At 38.8% G+C, this 19,071-nt stretch overlaps 1 protein-coding gene across 2 annotated transcripts in view; it reads right to left on the bottom strand.

Annotated features, from left to right (window-relative positions):
- The window catches only part of LOC134872117 (rho GTPase-activating protein 26-like), a 72,882-nt gene that overhangs the window by 30,771 nt on the left and 23,040 nt on the right, over nt 1–19,071 (bottom strand). For both annotated transcript variants that reach the window (XM_063895269.1, XM_063895268.1), the window contains 8 exons: nt 10,235–10,330; nt 8,439–8,500; nt 8,009–8,080; nt 3,752–3,853; nt 3,556–3,666; nt 3,017–3,121; nt 2,408–2,537; nt 1,885–1,985 (listed from right to left, as the gene is read on the bottom strand). In XM_063895269.1, coding sequence (XP_063751339.1) covers nt 1,885–1,985; nt 2,408–2,537; nt 3,017–3,121; nt 3,556–3,666; nt 3,752–3,853; nt 8,009–8,080; nt 8,439–8,500; nt 10,235–10,330 — 779 coding nt within the window. The remainder of the gene's footprint in view (nt 1–1,884; nt 1,986–2,407; nt 2,538–3,016; nt 3,122–3,555; nt 3,667–3,751; nt 3,854–8,008; nt 8,081–8,438; nt 8,501–10,234; nt 10,331–19,071) is intronic.

Genomic DNA, 19,071 nt, shown 5'->3' on the forward strand with positions numbered 1-19,071 from the left:
GCAAAGCTTTCTGTGATGTTGAGTCTTTCTTATTTTTCTCCAGGTAATCACTCGGAATGTTCCGCAAGAACCCTCAAAAAACAGGCATGAACTTGCATGAGCTTTCGTTCATTCATTGAGTAGAAAGTGATAACAGACAGCACTTTGAGAAAAAATAGCTGAGTCACACTGCTTACTCAGAATATCAGTGGAGATGTTGCACTCTCAATTATTGAGACTGCTGCAGTAGGAGCAAATGTTTTCTCTCTCTGTGATAAAACTGATATTTCCCTGTATGACTGTACCCTGGTGTAAAATGGAAACATGCGTCAGAACCAAGGGGCACCTCCAGTGCTGAGCAGTGAAACACATACGAAAGTGCCAAAAACTGCAGTTCATCAAATGGCCGCGTGGCCTGGCTCCAAAACAGAGCAATTTACATAGACATGTTATAATGCCAATTTTTACAGCAGAAATAAACATGTTTACAGCGTGGTACAAAAATTGCTTTTGGTCTCTATAGCTAATTTCCGTATTCATGACAACTGTGAGGAGGGTGAATTTCTATATAACGCACCCGTTTTAATTATATTAAGGCTTAAAGTTATGCATAATTAAGGGAGACCGCAGGGTGTGCGGTTGAATTTTAGCGGAATAGCGCCGCGAGTAGCATACGGTAGCATGTAGCCTAGCTTGGAAGCCTTCACTAGCTTGGTAGCTTTCACGCTAGATGGGCGTGTTTCAGTAGCCACGCCCGCTTCAGCTCCAACCCTATGTCCATATTTGGATTTGCCGGGAGTGTGCGTGAGGTAGACTGAGAAGATGTCGACGGTGGGAGTCGCCCACTTTGAGCTTCATTAAAGCTCTGTCAGTGCCCGATCCGTTCAAGTACCACTGACTGCAGGCCGCAGCTCGGGGCGGTAACCAACCTGTGCGGCCTGCAGGCTTCAGCAATAAACTCTATATACAGACAGTTTCCGTGAACTACCAGCTGCTTCCGCTTAGGTAAACTAAACTGGCTGCCGTCAAGTACCGTAAAATAAAGACATGCGTGGTACAAATCGGGCAGGAAAACGTTGAATTTCCGCGTACGTCATTACGCGCATGTGCAGCTGGGGGGAAACAGATCGGGCACTGACAGGCTCTTCGCAAACCTATGAGTGACGTCACGGATAATACGTCCATTATTTATACAGTCTATGGTCAGAACGCGTGTTAAGGGACTGACGCAAAACTTGACATTTTTCTTTGATTATTTTAAACATTTCATAAATGTTCTGCTTGCAATTTGGAATGAAGCGTAGTGTAGTATATAGTGTATTGGGAATAATAAAAATACATCCACACACAGTGGAAGATACTGTGGAGATGTAATTGCCTCGCACCAGAGTGTGTGTGTGAGCCAATTGGAAAAACAGACAACATGATGAAGTCACACTCTTGTATCTTATTTTGTTTTATTTACATCTGTACATTTGGAGCATTTGAATGCCTATAGATAGATACTAGTAAATAATTTACGGCTAAAACTACCATCTTGATTTGTAATTTTACATTATCATAGCACCAGATGCAGTAGAGGAGACTTATTGCTGAAGTCTGTCTGTATTTAGTTTTTTCCAACTGCACCACTGTACATAGGGCCACGGCAACTCGGAATGTGCAGTATCCTGAAGTGCAATATCTCGCTGCCAATGATAGAAGTTATTGTGTCGTATCGTTAGTGTGTCCATTTGTTTTGTTTTGTATATATATATACATGTTGTGTGTGAGTGCACCGTCAGGATTGCTACTCAATTTCGTTGTACTCGTGTGCAAGGACAATAAAGGAATCTAATGTAATTTAATCTAATTTAGCTAAGGAATTTAGTCCCATGGCAACATTGAGTCCATAAAGCTACTCACCGTTTTCCCTCCTGATTTAGGGTCAAACAGGACTATGGTTATCCTCTTGGGCTCACGATGGTACGTACAGTAGTACTTCACCCAAGTAGATACAAATGAGCCTAATGGACAAGTGAAAGAAAAAGAGAGACAGGTTAACAGATAAAGAAAAAAACAGATTAACGTTTAAAGTGTTAAGAAAAAAAGGATGGAAAAGTGAAAAAATCTTTGTCAAGCTTGCATTAGTGCTAGATCAGTAACCATGGTAACCACACACAGTTGGAGCTGTTGTCACGACTCCGTCAGATGAGACTTGAATTCATCAACCATAGGTACATGATGTTTTTTTCATCCTGCTGCTCTGACAGAGTGTGTATTTATTTATGTATGTGTGTGAGCCAAACGAAATGCCCCTAACATGTGTATGTGTCTAAATACACACACACACCTACTCATTCATGTTTCCATGGTTCCGAGGCACTATAAATTGTTGCTGAATTGCGCACCCTTTGTGACGTGCACACAGAAGTGAGAGGATACGTACGCTTCTCTTGAACATACAGGTATCCCTCCATGGTGTGCTGGCTCACACTCTTGTGTTCGTGCGGATTCTCCTTCATCTTCCTCATGAGAATCTCCACCTCTGACCGCGTACTCTCAAAGCGGTTCCTCGTCTGTCCACACAAGCAAGGGGGGAACACATGCATTTCATTCAATGGCCTGATCAAAAGTCAGCTTAACATGCAAAAACAGGATCACTTTTAGCATTCTAAGGATTAAATAAAAAATGCTGTGAATAAAAGGGAAAGAAAAGGAATGGTCAATGCTACAACGCACTTTTATGTCCTCCAATTTTTCTTGTTTTTGGATGTCCTCTGAGTCTCAAGTATTGCAGTATTTTCAGAAAAGTTCTATCCTTAGCTCTTCCTTTATTTTCTTTATTAAGGTTCCTGTGACCTTGTGATATTTGTGTGTGAGTGTTTGTGTGTGCTAGAGAATGTGTGTGTGTGTGTGTGAGTGTGTGTGTGTGTGTGTGTGTGTGTGTGTGTGTGTGTGTGTGTGTGTGTGTGTGTGTGTGTGTGTGTGTGTGTGTGTGTGTGTGTGTGTGTGTGTGTGTGTGTGTGTGTGTGTGTGTGCATGTGTGTATCTTTACATTCTGTATGCTGATGGTGAGATCAGTCTTGAAGTGGTTGAAGTCCTTTGCCAGCTCATAGCCATGGTGATAGTAGGTGAAAAGACCTTGGAGGAACGCCAACAGCTGAGGGAGTCAAAAGCAGCAGGAACATTAAGCAGATGAAGGAGGCAGAGGAAGAGACATAGGTAAGGAGGAGAACAAAAAAAGGAAAGAACAACAAGGTAGATGAGGACAACAAAAATATTTCGGCCTATTCCAGTTCCACAAAACTGAGAATACATTTCCATTCAACTTAAAACGAAAGTGGTAAATTAGACCTTTGTTGTACACATTGTCCTTATTTGCTCTACAACTAGCAACTGAGATGACCTCAAGCAAGGCGCTAAAACCTCCTAACTGCAATAGTTTAACATCAAGGGACTGATGTAGTGAGCAGCTGCTGGGTGTGGATTTGTCAAAGTGAGTAAATGTAATGACACATGAGCAAGAGTGCAGAACAACTTCAGGAAAATAAATTGAAAAACAGAAATATAGCATGAAACAAATGTATGACTTACAGGCTCCACAAAGTCAAACATCTTCCTCTCTTGAACCTCCTGAACCTTGAAAACGTACTCCAGAGAAACCGCGTAGAAATGCTGCCGTACGGTGTCTACCTGGTTGTCCGCCTGCAACGGGGAATGTCATTAAGAACAATGGCTTTGATAAATATCACCGTTCAGAAAGAAAAGCAATGTGACACTTCTATCTTACCTCGTGTAGATGTGATTCTTTCTTCTTTGCTGAAAGGCTAAGGTGCTTCTCCAGCACTGCACAATACTTCTCTGTCTCTTTGTCATATTTTTTTCTCGCTTCCTGTAACAAAAAAACATTATCTTGAATGCAGACAGAATAAACAAGTGCATGTAAGCCAACTTAATAGCCCAAACATCTCTTTGATTGTTTATCATATTAACATGATCTCTATAAGTAGTATTGCCATCTGTAATCAACCAGAGTTTCTGCAGGTCGGAAGAAACAGTTGCAGATTTGCAGATGGAGAGGAATATTTTCCATTTCAGTGGGCCAGTATGAGATTATGTCTCCGGGGAGCACAGATGTTTTATAAACAACTGTCTGTTTTGTCAGAGCTGACTTCACTGACATAAGAGACACACAGTTAAATGATAATTAACCACTAGGGACAGATAGAGCAGGGTGTGTTATTCCTCAAAGTGTTGTCATTAAAAAATGTTTTAACAATAACTGAAAACTGTCCAAGAAGACCAAAAGACGCAAAAAGGAAAATGCCTGTCGTTTTCTTTTCCGACCATCTTCTAATGGTCACGGTAATCTCATTCGGGGCCAGTTGAAGGGGAAATATTGATATCATTAAAAAGAGGCAGCGAGAGAAAGCATGGGAGAGAAGTGGACACACAAACAGAGGAGAGGCAGAGCAGGGCGGGTCGTCCTTTCTCAAAGAGGCCCTGGGGTTTTATAAATGTGCATGTGTCCCTGTCAGTTAGCCTTTATTCATCCCAAATTCACATGACATGACCTTGCTGTAGCTTCAAGGTAAACCCTCAAATCCAAATAGCATGGAAAAATGGCCCATTAAGCTGCTTTTAGACAATCAAATATAGAGCTTACTTGCTTTTTTCCTTCGTGTATCGTTAAAACAAGGCATTTAAAGACATAACCCTTGACATTGACATTCTCGGATCAAACAATTTCTTCTAAAAAAATAATAGTCAAATAGATAATAATAAAAATAACTTTAAACAACTCTAATAATAATAATAATTAGTTGAAGCCCAAACATATTATTCTCATTATTCAATTAAGAATAAAAAGATGTGTAAGTGAAATTATAACGGCAGTTCAAATGTTTGGCAGCACTGTGTAATGGTATGTTTGGTTTGTTTTGCAGTATTTGATGAATTGCCTCAATCTTTCATGTATTTAATATGATGGGCCCAGCAGTGTTGCTGTCTGGTCATGTGTGGTGGTTGAAATTAGTTTGCCAAGGAAAGAAAGATCCCAGATCAAAACAAAAAAATAAAAACGGTTTTACGTTGCCAGGCCAGTTTGAACATCAGAAGAGTCCTCGGGCCAGAGGAGCAACAGACAGCAGCTGCAGAACGCATCAGAGATAGTAAACTTCCCTCTAAACAACAAGGCCTCTGTCTTCAGTCTGCCTCCTTTACTTTTTCATCTTCACTGTAGAAATCCACTGTTTAATGTTCCTCTTCTGTGTGTCTCTTCTTAACGGTTGCATGGGTTTGTCTGACCTAAAATACTTTTTCTTTAATGAAAAGTAGATTTTATTGCTTTCTTTTTAAAATCTGTAAAGCGGAAATGAAAACTAAAGGTGAGGCAGTCAATATACATATTTTTAACAATCATGTTTTTCTTTTACTAGCCAAATCATTGGTAAAACTTTGCAGGCTTTTAAATTGAGTTTACTTAAATTAGTTCCAGTGTCAGCCAGCAGGTGGCGATCTCCCCACAGTAAGATTGCTAAACTATGATTCTCATTTATTTTTTCCAGAACAGTACAATAAATACAACTCATGTTGTTTGTGTCTTTATACAGGATGATGCCCTGCCACCTCACAATATAGATTAATGACAGCTATAATCAAGTTGTACTCCACTGCACTCCAATTACTAGAAGGTCCCCCTTAAACATGAAGACAACATTAATACGTCTTAACAAACTTAAAAACATGCACTTTATTTGGGATTCATTTTTGGGTTTATAGCAGATTTAAAGTTTACCAAATGTTTATAAGAGTCAGAATCTGCTTGGCCTTGCATGGGGTAAAGTGTCTGACACTCTGATAACATCCGTTGGTCAAACTGTAAATGTTTTACCACTAGCAAGTTATTTTTTAAACCTGTATTCACAATAGTCTTGCAAACACACCAATTCATCAACAAATTGACCAATCAGATTATTATGATGATATTATGCAAGTTTGCTAACGCAGAGCAAAATAAATAGTACCGGAGAGCCATGAAATGTGTACTTATTTATTATACTCTAAACTCTATACTAGAAAAGATTCCATCACTACATAAATGGTGCACAAAATGTCCTTTTTCACAACGTTAACAAAGGTCAAACTTGTTTGCATCGGACCCATTATTTTATTGTATGTCCCCTTGTATGTATTTTTATTTTTTGTATTCTCGGCCGAGGCTATACCCTACTAACAAGTTTAATGAACATATTTATCTGACAGACAAACAGTCAAACATAGTGGAAAACAAATCTTTTTTTCAGGATCTACTTGGTGCAGGTATTAACAACCTTTAAAAAACACTGCAGCAGTAGCACAAAGATTGGCCTCACGTTACTAGCTCTACGTCCTTTAAAAGCACAAGGGTACCAATATTGTTTGTCTTTAAGGCAGTGTTTTCCTATGTATGCTTGCATTTGAGCTGAAACAACAACTTGTGCGATGCATTTTAGGGTCTCAAACTGAATAGGATTAAGGCATGGACCTGAGTGTACTTAAAATAAATATTTAAAATTTGATTCAATTCTCCTAAAATTCTTTTATTTTTCAGCTCCGTAGCTTCAGGACGAGGTGAAACTGTGCCAGGTGAAGATGATATCAGTTATTTTAGGGCTAAACTGGGATTAGTACATCTCTCATAGCGGCCTTACGGCACAGATAATGCTTACTTCATAATCCAGCCACCATGGACAATCAATTTCTGACCTGATATATTGGGATGGATTAGCAGGGTATATACTGATAGCATGTTAAATACTGCATGAATCAGGGGACCCCCCCCCCGTTGCTACTGATCTAGGTCTTTTGGCTAATGACTGCACATGGTGAGTGCACTATGATCTGCTGTAAGGAGATTTGAACATTGAAGCATGGCAAATTTAAAACATGGGGGCTGGGGATTACCTAAAATATACAGTATGGTACTTAATTTGAGAGTTGTAAAATTGGTTTGCTAAATACGCTGAAAAGAAAAAGAACATCATATTGATAAAGTAGACATTGAGTAAACAGTTTACCTGTTTACCTACTTGTTTTTTAATTTAATACTTCAATGCCCTTCTCTACAAAAGAACAATACACTTTATCTGTAACTGTAAGACAACACTGACTACTACTGTATGACTTCCGGGGGTCCTGCGGCTCTATGGGACCCCCCCTCCCCGTAATTTATGGTAGGATTATGCATTTCTCTAATCTCCTATCCAGGTCATGCAGAGATGGTTCAGACCTTGATTCATGGATAACTATAGCACCCTGAGACATGCTGTAAATATTATTTATATGTAGTCATGCTACTTCTTTATTTTACTACAAGCATTTCTTAACAGCATGTTCTTATATTATCCTTGTGCATCCGACTATGAGCTGGTCTCCAAACAAACAGTTCTTTTATCTGACAGCTTTTGACTAGTTATTATCTTACTGCTCCGGGAAAATAAGTTATGCATGGTCTTTCAGTTAGTTATAGTGAATACAAAAAATACAGTGTTCAATCATTTATAATCATTTAATAAAAGATCATTATAAAACCATAAGCAGCTTTTCTGTACCACAGTTTGTTGAACCTTCCTACTAACACTCAAGAAAATACTGTACTATCCTGTGTTAGGAAGGATCTCACTGTAACTTTTATTTACCTTCAGATATGCCATTTTAAAGATATGCTGTGATCAAATTATTTCAAGGAAAATGAAATAGAACAATAACTTTACACTTGGGTAATTAAACACTTAAAAAAGGATACAATAATGAAAACATGATAAACTGAAGTGACGTCAAAAAAGGTGATAGTGAGTTGCCAATATTATTATAATGTTTATGCATGGGTGTTTGATATGTCTGCCAGTGCCCCTCTAAGAACCTCAGAAGCAATACAAGGATTTTAATTGTATTGACTTATTTGTATTATTGGCAGATAATCAATACTGATTCCCATTAAACTGTATATGGAGCAGAAGCCATTTCCGAACCCCAGTCCTGTGGTTGTGCTTCGTCGCCGTCTTACCTTCGCTGCACTGATCTGTTCTTTCCTGAATCTCTCCAGAGGCATTATCAGCACATCGCTGGCATTCTCGATCTAAGGGCACACACAACAACATCACACACAAGCAAGTATACAAAACTTAGAACAGACATATCTCAGATATCAATGGTTACTCATCGCTTTCCATGTAACCAAAGCTTATACTGTATGTGAGTATTGTGTAATGCCAGACATTACATCCTTTGCTAAGAACGACAAAGGACAACTAAAAATAAGAAATCCTCCAATCCTCTGAAATGTCTCAGTTAACCAGATAAAAAAACTAAATATAAACTGTCTGAGTCAACCCTATCACCATCAAAAATGTGCTTAGTAATGACAAACAGTGCACAGTTCCAACTCCCTCTAACAACAGCCTATAATATTCCTAACAACTTGTGTTGTCACTCACCATGCGTGTTCTCTCATCCTCCAGGTTCTGCAGGACCGCTGCAAACTCCTGAAGAGACTTGGCTAAGGACAGACATGTTCGAAGAGAGAGAGATAAAAGAAAAAGATAATTAGGAAGAGAGAAAGTTTGCATTTCAAGCTGTCATCATGAGAGACACACAAACACGGGCTAACAGAAAGAGGATTGGAACGAGGCGCTGTTGGACTTCTCAGAAATGTTTCTGAACTGATGACACAGCAGAAGAATTCACTGGAAATTGAAACCACAATTTAGAGGGGTTTGTTTCTATGGTGCTTTCACAGCGAGCACAGCACTTGTTTCCTGGCCACATTGTAGTTTCCACTTCAATTGCCTCCATTCTGTCCAACACTTTACAGACACACAGTACTTAGAAACATTAAGGAAAATACAGACTGAGCATGTGCAGTTTGTGCACTGACATATACAAATCACATTCAGGCACATAAACAATGGAGCCAAAGTTTATTCTTTTATCCTCACATCACACATATTCCCTCACTCTGCTTTTCAACATAAGACTTCAAGATAAAGGATTTAGTTATTGGAAGTTAGATCCCCTAAAACGGAGCAGTACTTTAAAACTATGCAAGGAATGGATTTCAAATAAATGCAGTCAAACCTTCCAGTAGGCTAACACATAATACATCAAATGGAATAGTGAAGATGCAATACTGAGAGATAGATATAGACCCATGAAGTCTTTCTGTACTCTATTATTCCATTGCTTTGCAAAGGAACTTGTTAATGCTAGTATATTTTGTAATTGATATGTTGTAGATTAATTAGGAGTGGCATCATTACTGTATCAGAGAGGAGAAACTAGTTTTGACATGAGTATGACCATGAATATACTCAAATCAACAGTACTGTGGTGTAGCCCAGTTGAGCAGCAAGCTGTTCAGGAAAGATAGCCGGGTTTAGTTAAACAACAGTAGAGGGTGGGTCAGGCCTGTGAGAAGCTGCACAGACAGAGCCAGGCAGCAGGAGAGGGTGTGGTGAAACTAATATTACATCAGTACATAAACCGACATGTAAGGTTTAGGTCAGCATTAAGTTATAAAACTGGTTTGATAGCAACATTTGAATAAACGTAAACAGGATATGTAGGACAGGCTTAATCCAGAGCTATAACACATGTCACTTCAAGTAGGATACTTTATCCTGTTTTTACTAAGTAGGAAAAGGCAATTGCAATGATGACTGCATGTCGATGAAGCTTTTATTGTGGAGAAAAAAACATAACTGTACACTGTTAACTGGACTGTGATCTCACGTACACAACACAACAGTTGTGACTGATGCCACTGGAAAAATCTACTTATTGATTTTGGGCACATCAGATAACGACAACAGACAAATGACGGTGAAGAGTGAGGATTAGCATTCCAACTTAGAAAACCCTTTCAAAAAAAAGTTCAATGAAGACTACTAGAGATAACAAAACGGCAATGCAATGGCTGCAACATTCAAATAGTAGAGAAATAAGAAGTATTTATTTTAAAGACAATATACAATTAGTCTAAGGTACTGCTAAAAAGGTGAAATCTCTGCAGCAATGCAATACCTAATTTAAAATAGTGTTTTGAGAACCATTTAACCCTCTACATATTGCACTTAAGAAGAAATAAAAATGACAGTAGAAAAACATTTGATGATCTTTTCTGCCCTCGTGCTTATGTTACTGTCCTATTGCAGCGACAGCTATCTCTATATTTCTACAGGTTTGACTTTTGCTGGTACAGGAAATGTATTGAATTTCATATCAGCGAGCTCACCTATGCATATCTCATCATCAGTCTCGGCGTCTCCGATACACTGGAATTTAAACTCGTTGAGAGAGTCGGCAAACTTCCTCTTGGCTGTTGACAGACCTGAGAGAATGGAGAGAAGAGAAAAAAAGGAAGATAAGTTTACTGAGATTTTACTTAATTAGTGATCATTCTATAGACAGTACGAAAGTGAGTGGAAAGAGGTTCAATTCAAACAGGCGAATACTGAGTGGATCCCCAGAGGTGTAAGTGATGAAGGCTGACAGCTCCTATATCAGTGTGGAGGTTTTCGTTTCTGCACGTGTGTGTATGTGCTGAGAAGTGCAAAAAAGTTCCATTAAACTTAAGTCACATTAGCCGAGTGAGGCGGTGAAAAGCCTTGGACAGATGGATGCCTTTTAGATAATACATGAGGCGCTAAGAGCTCCTAGGAGACAGACGCTCAGAGCCAGTTTGGCTTCCCGTCCATATAAACTCTAGGCGGGGTCACCTTCACAACAATATTTCCTGTTGTCGGACTGACCTTATATACAGGAACAGAGAGAGAGGCACTACTAAAAACTCATAAGCAAGGAATTTAAAAATGATGACTCTAACTATTGAAGCTTTAGTTCCTTTCCTTTCATGGTCAGAGGAAAAAGAAAGGAGCAACAGTATGATGTGGACCACCCCAGTAGGGATCTCCCACTTTTCCAGAAAGGAGGAAATAAAAAAGTACACAAGCAAATGTGTATTCCAGAGGAGCTTTTATAAACTAATGATAAAAGTAGGGGGGCAGGGAGGCGGATAAATGAAGAGGGAAAGAAGAGAGGGTGGCTCAAAAGTCCCATGGAAAAACAGATGGGATTCGGGGAGAGGACAGTGAGTGTAGAGAGGGAAGAGCGACAGAGTGTAATGGACCATGTTCATGTAAATACCGCACCATACAGATGCCTGTGTGTGCCTGAGATGTCCTGCAGCTTGCCAATTGGTAAAATCAAACACAGACCGCGGAGCTCCTGTATGTGCTGCAAGTTAGACACACACATATACACAAACAAACACTCACACAAGCTGGCAAACACAAACCCGCAAACCCTTCTGTCTTGGGATTGTATTATAGGTGTTACATCTTTGTTATAACCTAGTCCCAGACAGTTTTTTAAATCTGACAAAGTTGAAAGTGGTGTCCTTGGTGGACATCAACATTAAAGACTTGTAGAAATCAGTCAAATAGCAACACTACCAGTTTTCGCTGACTTGTGCTATCGTTTCCCACTGTCAAGCAAAACAAATTGTATTAGGATGTAAGACAGCATTTGTTTTTTGTTTTTAAAGTATGATAGGTTGTACTGCTTCAAAGCTGTGGATGCACAAACAGCCGCTCTGAAGCCAAATGTTTCAACACCTGGGAAAGTCATCTGTGAGATACTAGCAGCAACTTTGAAACAGTTAAAACACTACTGTCATATAAGGACATTAAAGTACTGCACTTCTTAATAATTGCTGAGATTATTTTGTTACACAAAAATGTGTGCCTGTTCAGGCTCGGCAAATTGTTAGTAGTAGTTGTATAAAGATTGTGGGTCTTGTATTCTCAAAATTAGCCATTAGCAAATAAGGATGCAGTGACAATTAATGTAAAACAGTATTACAAGACATTGCAAACAGCATCAAACTTTTCAGGTGCTGTTGAAGTGCCTGTTCTCCATCACACCTTCTCCACTGACCTGGGTGGCCTGAGTGAGACTGGTGTCATGCTATGTGTCTGCTGAGCTAAACAAAACTATATCTCTTTCTACACTGCCCTCCTCACTATTGCTTCACTGCTCTCTATTTATTTGTAGCCTTCTACCCCTTCACACTCCTTTCTGCCACTGATAGTTCCTCTCAGCACCTTGTGAGTGAAACGTGCCTCATGTTATTCATTTCTTCACCCTACCTCCTGCCACACTCCACATGCTCTCCTTTATAAGCAACAAAAACAGCCGCAGGCCATGGAGTAGGAAAATAAAAGGACTTTAGATGCACTACACTGTCAGATGTGTATCAGGCAGCTGCTACTTCTTCTCTTTACCATTTCAGAGTTTTTGTTCTGCCAACAGCAGCAGGTTTTAGCAATTTTTTTTTGCTAGCTGCCTAAGAAAACTGGTTATATATCAATAAAAAACCTAATTTCTTTTGTTTTTTCTGTTTTGAGAAACACTAACGGTGTTGAATTATTGGTTGTGAAAAACTAAACAATTTTGATTAAACATTTTCTCCACTTTTGCAAATATGATACATGTATTATTGGTCTGGAAAACATTTATAACACATAGTAATCTTAGATATAATACAACAGAAAAAAATCTACATTGTATTCAAGGATGTAACTTGAAAGTGATGGGAACACACTCTCCTCATTAAGACCTGCACACATTAACCCTTTGAAAAAGACAGACTTGGGTATTGTCCATTCATACTTGAGCAGCTGAGTCATAGTGGACACCTTTTGTAACTTAATCAAAGGAAAATTTGAAATGTAGCATCAAGCTCAAAAATAATGTGGTTGTTTGAACTGTCGTACATTCAAATACAGCTTTTGCAGAGCATTAAATCATTGTGAAAACATTAGATGTTGCCTGCAGTATCCCCTCAACTGTAATACTGCTGGCAGACACCTTAAACCAGGCTGCATTATTTTACGTGTGCATTAAAGTACTGCACTCACGTTAGTTTATGCACCAGTAAAATGACCATCCAAAAGATGTATGTTTATTCTGAATAGAAGGTACTTTACTCCTTTCAGAGTGAAGTCATTAGGAGTAGCAGATGATTTCCTGTTTACGAGTCACAGTCGGATTGCGTTAAATGGGAGGGATGAACAGTGGGTGAACTTCAGTACTGTAAATACTATGGTGAATTTTTTGTGTCAGTGTCAAAGAACGGCAAAAAAACAAACATAAAATAATCAGTTACAGATAAAATAAACAAAATATTGTTTTGTTATTTATTGTGGCTTAGGGTTACATTAAATCGTAAGGTAACAATATTGGCAATATTATTTAATTGTTAATGTTTTATTATTATCCCCTTTTAAATTGATCAAGAACCAAGGTATTTACAACGCCAAAAGTACTCACTGTGTCTCTCCATTTGTGCTGGCACACTCAGTCAATAGTCCGATGTCTAAATTATGACTTTATTCTACTTTTGGAACACTGACTTCAGGTTGCATCACTTACAATAAATCTGCCATGAAAAACAAACTCTGCAGCATGCATTTGTGTTTAGCTTACTTGTCCATGGAGGATGGTTCAGTGTAAATGTTGGCAAATGTTGGGATGAGGTAAAGTAAAAATGTTTCTGGCTCATATATGAAGATACATCATGCATGTCATATTGCTCCCCGTAGCTATGTTCTCAGTATAAGCTGGCACCAGCACCACACTCTGACACATGCAAACTCACACATAAATTCATCTGTGCACAAGCACACATCAGCTCTCAGCCTCAGACTGTGATTCTAAATCCAAAACACATTTTTGGCCCTAATGATTCTGTAAGATTTCGCCATCACAAGTCAACTACAACAAAACAAAGAAAGCATTTCATGCCACAACAAGTACACTGTCCAGAACAGCTTTGTGTAAAAGATGTTCTCTTATAGATGTAATGAGTACTGAAGCCTTACCATTTATGGTATTGGAGATATTGTAATGCAGTAAATCACCAATTCAAACCCCAAGTTACAAGGTAGCTCACCAATGTGTATTTGAAAGTAACTTTAAAAAGTATATTCATTATCTCTCATGCCACTTTTGCCACTAGTGGTGAAGTATCTTATTTTTCTATATAAATAAACAGAAAATCATTTCTAATAACTACTGATATTGATAGCTAGATGCAACAAAGGAAAGATAAAACAAGCTCTTTTTTGAGAGTAGATTTTGATACCTGCTAGTACAGAAACAAACCAGTACATTTAAGTGACCTTAATGAGAGAAATTGGTAGAGAGATTAAAAGAAACGCACAGAAAACCATGTCGGTTGGTCTTTGCTAATGACGCCCATCTACAATGTAAATACTTTCATTAATGTGCACTGTCTGTGTAAATAAACCACCAAACTGAATTGAATTATAAGTTAAGTTTCCCCTGCTGCTACAGAAGGATTCCATCATTGGTATTGATGCGTAGGTCTTTTGTTATAGCGCTAAATATCAACATTGGTTGGAATTTCCAGCTGAGGGGGTGAAAAAAAAGACACAATGTTGGGTCTTCCAAAATATTAGATGCAGAGATGCTATGCTGTCCCTACTATTAATATTCTTGTGATAATGTGTGGCTCTCCATTTCTGTGCCCAGGCAGGAAGGTCATTTGAGAACAGTGACAGCTAAAAATAAATGGCCCTGTTGACACTTGCCTCTCTGTCCTCTTTCCCTTCTCTTTCACACTTTCACCCAACAGAATTCCCCCATTCTTCTCCCTTAAACCCTGTCCCATGCACATTACAGAGCCCAGCTGAGACACAAACAAACTGAATGATAATGTGGCCACATTGCAACAACAAAAAAGAGGAAATGTATGGGGTTTTTTTAATCTTTATTTTACAAGTCCCATGGTGATAAAATAAAAGAATGTGTTTTAACCCTGCTCAAGTAGCAGTACAAAATCACAACACCTGAAAGCACAACATATACAACATGTAGCAGTACAGGTTCAGGTAGTCAGCACCTGAGCATTCCTTCCTGGAGAATCATACAGATATTTCCTAAAGTGGGTTTGCTTGACATGTGTAGTAATACTGATGAGCGGGCATCCTGTCAGTCTTAAATAGGCCTGTCACATACTCGGCCTGCCGTTTAACAATGACATTTGAAGGACAGTGGTGTGGATGCTGCTGGAATGAGGCATCGTGCTCACAACAGCAAAGGGAAAACACAGAAGCATACACACACAGCAATGTAAGCTACACAAAAGGAATCTGTAATTAACCACAACCATGCAGCCCCACTGTACAACGACTGCTATGTGTATTAACTCACAACCACACATACATACACAGTCGAAAGAATGGGCCTGTGTGAAATCAACAGGATATCCAGCAGTAGCTGAAACTCTGCACTAGCTTTGTTCCACAGGCATGTGAATAGAAACCCTATTCATCAAGTGGGACAAACACTCACACACACCACACACATGCACAGTATTCATCTGTGGAGACAAAGCCAGATTTCAGTGTCCTCGTCTCATTCTTTACATGACCTAGCAGCCAAGCAAGGAGAGGAATGTGTGAGGCTGTATGACTGTAAATGCATACTATCCACAGTGGATTGGCATGTTCTTCTCACAAAATCTGGTGATTTAACTGGATGTTACTTCCTGTACTGGTTTTATCTAAATAACAATGGATGGACATAATTAAATGGTCCGAAAAAATGATCTGGTATAGAGTTTTAATTGTGACACTTTTGTGTTCATCTTAGTGATTAATGTCACAGTGCACATATTTTGTTTTGTTTGCAATTGTTCGAAAAAAATATATAAAAATGGCATATGATTGTAATTTACTTCCACATGTGGCTTCACACTAGTATAAAGATATCGCTGAGTGTCTAAAGATGTTAGCATGGTTCCAGCTACACTGTGTTTAAAGTTAGCAAAGGTCCAGCCTTGTGGGCGAGAAAAAAAATAATAAAGTTTTGTAGCTGCCCATGATTAAACACATATGCTCTGCACAAAACTCTGTCCTTTATGCAACAATTTGTAACTGCACAAGCAGATTCATTGTGTTTTCCCAAACAAGCTGATAGATTCTTAATGTAATGCCATGCTTACTACTTATTATACATTGGCTTTACATCTCGATTTTACACATGCATTTAAAAAAAATAGATTTCTCTATAATAAGATTTACAGTTTAGCCTGACGGATACTAGATATGGAGGATGCCCACATCAATAGTTTAGAAGTGTAAAAGAAGGGAAACAATGGTAAGTTTAGTTCAGTTTCTTTTATATTGTAAATATTCTTCTCTCTTTTTGCACTACTTTATTTATCTTTTGCACCATGCATGTTGAGTTGTTGGAGGAGCACGCGACATAAGATTTTCATTGCCAACATATACGCTGTATCTGCTGTGCATATGACAAATAAAACCTTGAAACCTTGAAACTGAAACCTTTTACTATAGTTCAAATTCACACAGTTGTTACTCTCATCTGCAGTCAAATGCTTTATTGTAGAGCCCAGATGTTATAACCCATCACTAGTAGACCAGGTGCATACAATACAATACAGTACAGTGCAGTACAGTACAGTACAGTAGAGTAGAGTACAGTACAGTACAGTACAGTATGATATATTTTGCTGCCAAATCTCTTCAGTTCACTCACAGGAAAATCATGTAAAAGTGACCTAAATATCTGAGAGCCAACAACCACACCCCTTGGCCAAAATTACTTTTATTTTATGTGTCAGAGACAGTGCAGCAGAGGGAGGGACCTACATAGAAAAGAAAAATATCTGATACCAGAAAGGCCTATCTATACTGTCAAACTCGAATATCATCACTATGGCAGCCTGATAGCTTTTTGCAAACAACTACCTAAATGAAACCTTGTGAATGTGAATCTAATGCAATCTGTTAAGCCTCCTTCTCTCCTCATCAATTAAGCAGGAGTTGCTTGAAGTCAACTTTATAAATAAAAAAAGTTTTTGCATCGTCTAATATCGTGCATGAATCTAGGGCACATGGCCGACCTTTCCTGTTGGATTGAGAACACAAGGTCACTTTGTCATTAAGCGGGGAGGAAACATTACATTCATGGCAACAATAAGCTGGCGAAGCAAGGAAAGTGTGAGAGAGAAAAGGCAAGGAAGTTGAGATGGCTTCTTTTAGGTGTTGCCATGGTGAGTGCAGGTTGGGGGGGAAAGTGTAGGTCAAAGGTCACCCTTCTTCTGTCCATTCTGCTCTGTCGGGTTTATTGGAAGCAGACTGTCCTTGTTGAAGCACAACATACTGTCTCATCACTCTTCGTGTGCCCTCAAGTGGTGCATGTATGGTGATTAAGGTCAAATCTGACCATGATTGTAGATCCTGTTACAGTCCCGCATTACAGGGTCACCACCCGCCTGTAATACGACCCACCAACACAGCTGGAGAACAGTAGAAAAAAAAGCTAGACGCTGTCCAGTGATATTATGTCTATATACCATAATACCTTGTCCTGCAGTTCCTGTAGGCTGTGTAATATGGGTTCATGTTAATAGGTAGATCACTAATCCCAGGAGAATTCAGCCTGTTCTGTCATTGGAATATGGTTCATGGTTAAATAGAAAAATGGCATGAAAGTGTTTATTCTAACTTTTTTTGGCACAAGAATAATCATTGAGTCCAACAGTGTTTCAACACTGTACATTTGAGTTGGATGCAACAGCGATAACGTCACTTCAGGGATCGAAAGGAAGAGTAAGAGATTGGGAGAAAGATGGGGAGCCAAAGAGGAAAACAGTGCTCAGGGTCCTATTTCTTGTCATCACCTTGCCTGAACAACAGATATGTCATCAGCACAAGCTGCTGCCATAATGTTTGAAACAACCTCCAGCCTGAGCCTGACACATCCCTTCACACTTGCAAGACATGCATACAATGCAAAGATCTTCTCATACACAAAGAATTGCATTTACATACAAGGGTAAAACAGATGCGTTTTTGTACAAACGTTCAATGTATATCACATAACTTATACTTAAGTAAGGTGTAAACATAAACATTTTATGACCTCTGGGAAAATTCAATGAACCCACCCCAAAAAAAGAAACAGGACATATTTATTTTGATACAGATTATCAACTTCAATTACTTTAAGTAAGAAGCTGGTGGCCACTGGCAACAAAGTGTAACTTTGATGAAAGACCTTCATTGGGGATTCTAGATATATATAAAATGAACAACATAAACGGTCTATGGCTAAATGTACATGTACTGGTAAGAATTTCCATTAATTTTAAATTGGATCCTTATTTTTACAGTATAGAAATCCAATAGAGGTTCAAGGTGACTTCAGATACAGAACAGCCTTTTATTTGCCTCATAGCTCCACTTCCTATTACCAGCACGGTGTCCATGCTTATGTGGCACAGGGTAAGCCAAAACCCGCTCTAGGACATCCACGTTAGCTGTTTTGAAAGACAAAATGTAAAAAAATGCACGCACACACAACTGTGCACACACTCACACAGACTTACATACCTCTCAATCACACACTAATTGCCGCCACTTGTATAAATATTCTTGCCGGTGGTTTTACTACAGGCTGAAACAGAGACCCCCCACCAACCACATGCTAGCCACTCACTGTCAGTTTTATTTTTAAACATACATAACCACAAAAGGCAGCAAAGAAGGAAATATTTGAGGCACAATTAAGTATTTTAATTTAACACTGGTTTAAAATATATTTCTGCATCTTTAAAAAGTAATTGAAACAATACCACTGTTGGTTTTCCAGTGTGTAAGTCATACGTGTTTCATTTGTTTGCTAGTAAACTCAATTAAGACAGAATGTTTGATTCAGGTTCATAAGCTTACAACCCACTACTTAAAAAATCAAAACATTGAATCGTATAAATCCTCAAACATATGTAACCTGCAATAAATACATGTTGTTTGTATGTTGAAGACCAAGAACAGATTACCAACATTTGTTTTTATATTTACAAGGTTAATGTTGTAACAACCTTTGTGTGTTTGCCAGCAGCTCTGTGGACCGTAAACAGTGCTAAGCTGGGAGTCATGACAGTGAATACACACACACACACACACACACACACACACACACACACACACACACACACACACACACACACACACACAC

This window comes from Eleginops maclovinus, chromosome 11 (assembly GCF_036324505.1).
Source record: "Eleginops maclovinus isolate JMC-PN-2008 ecotype Puerto Natales chromosome 11, JC_Emac_rtc_rv5, whole genome shotgun sequence".
NCBI classification, from domain to species: Eukaryota; Metazoa; Chordata; class Actinopteri; order Perciformes; family Eleginopidae; genus Eleginops; species Eleginops maclovinus.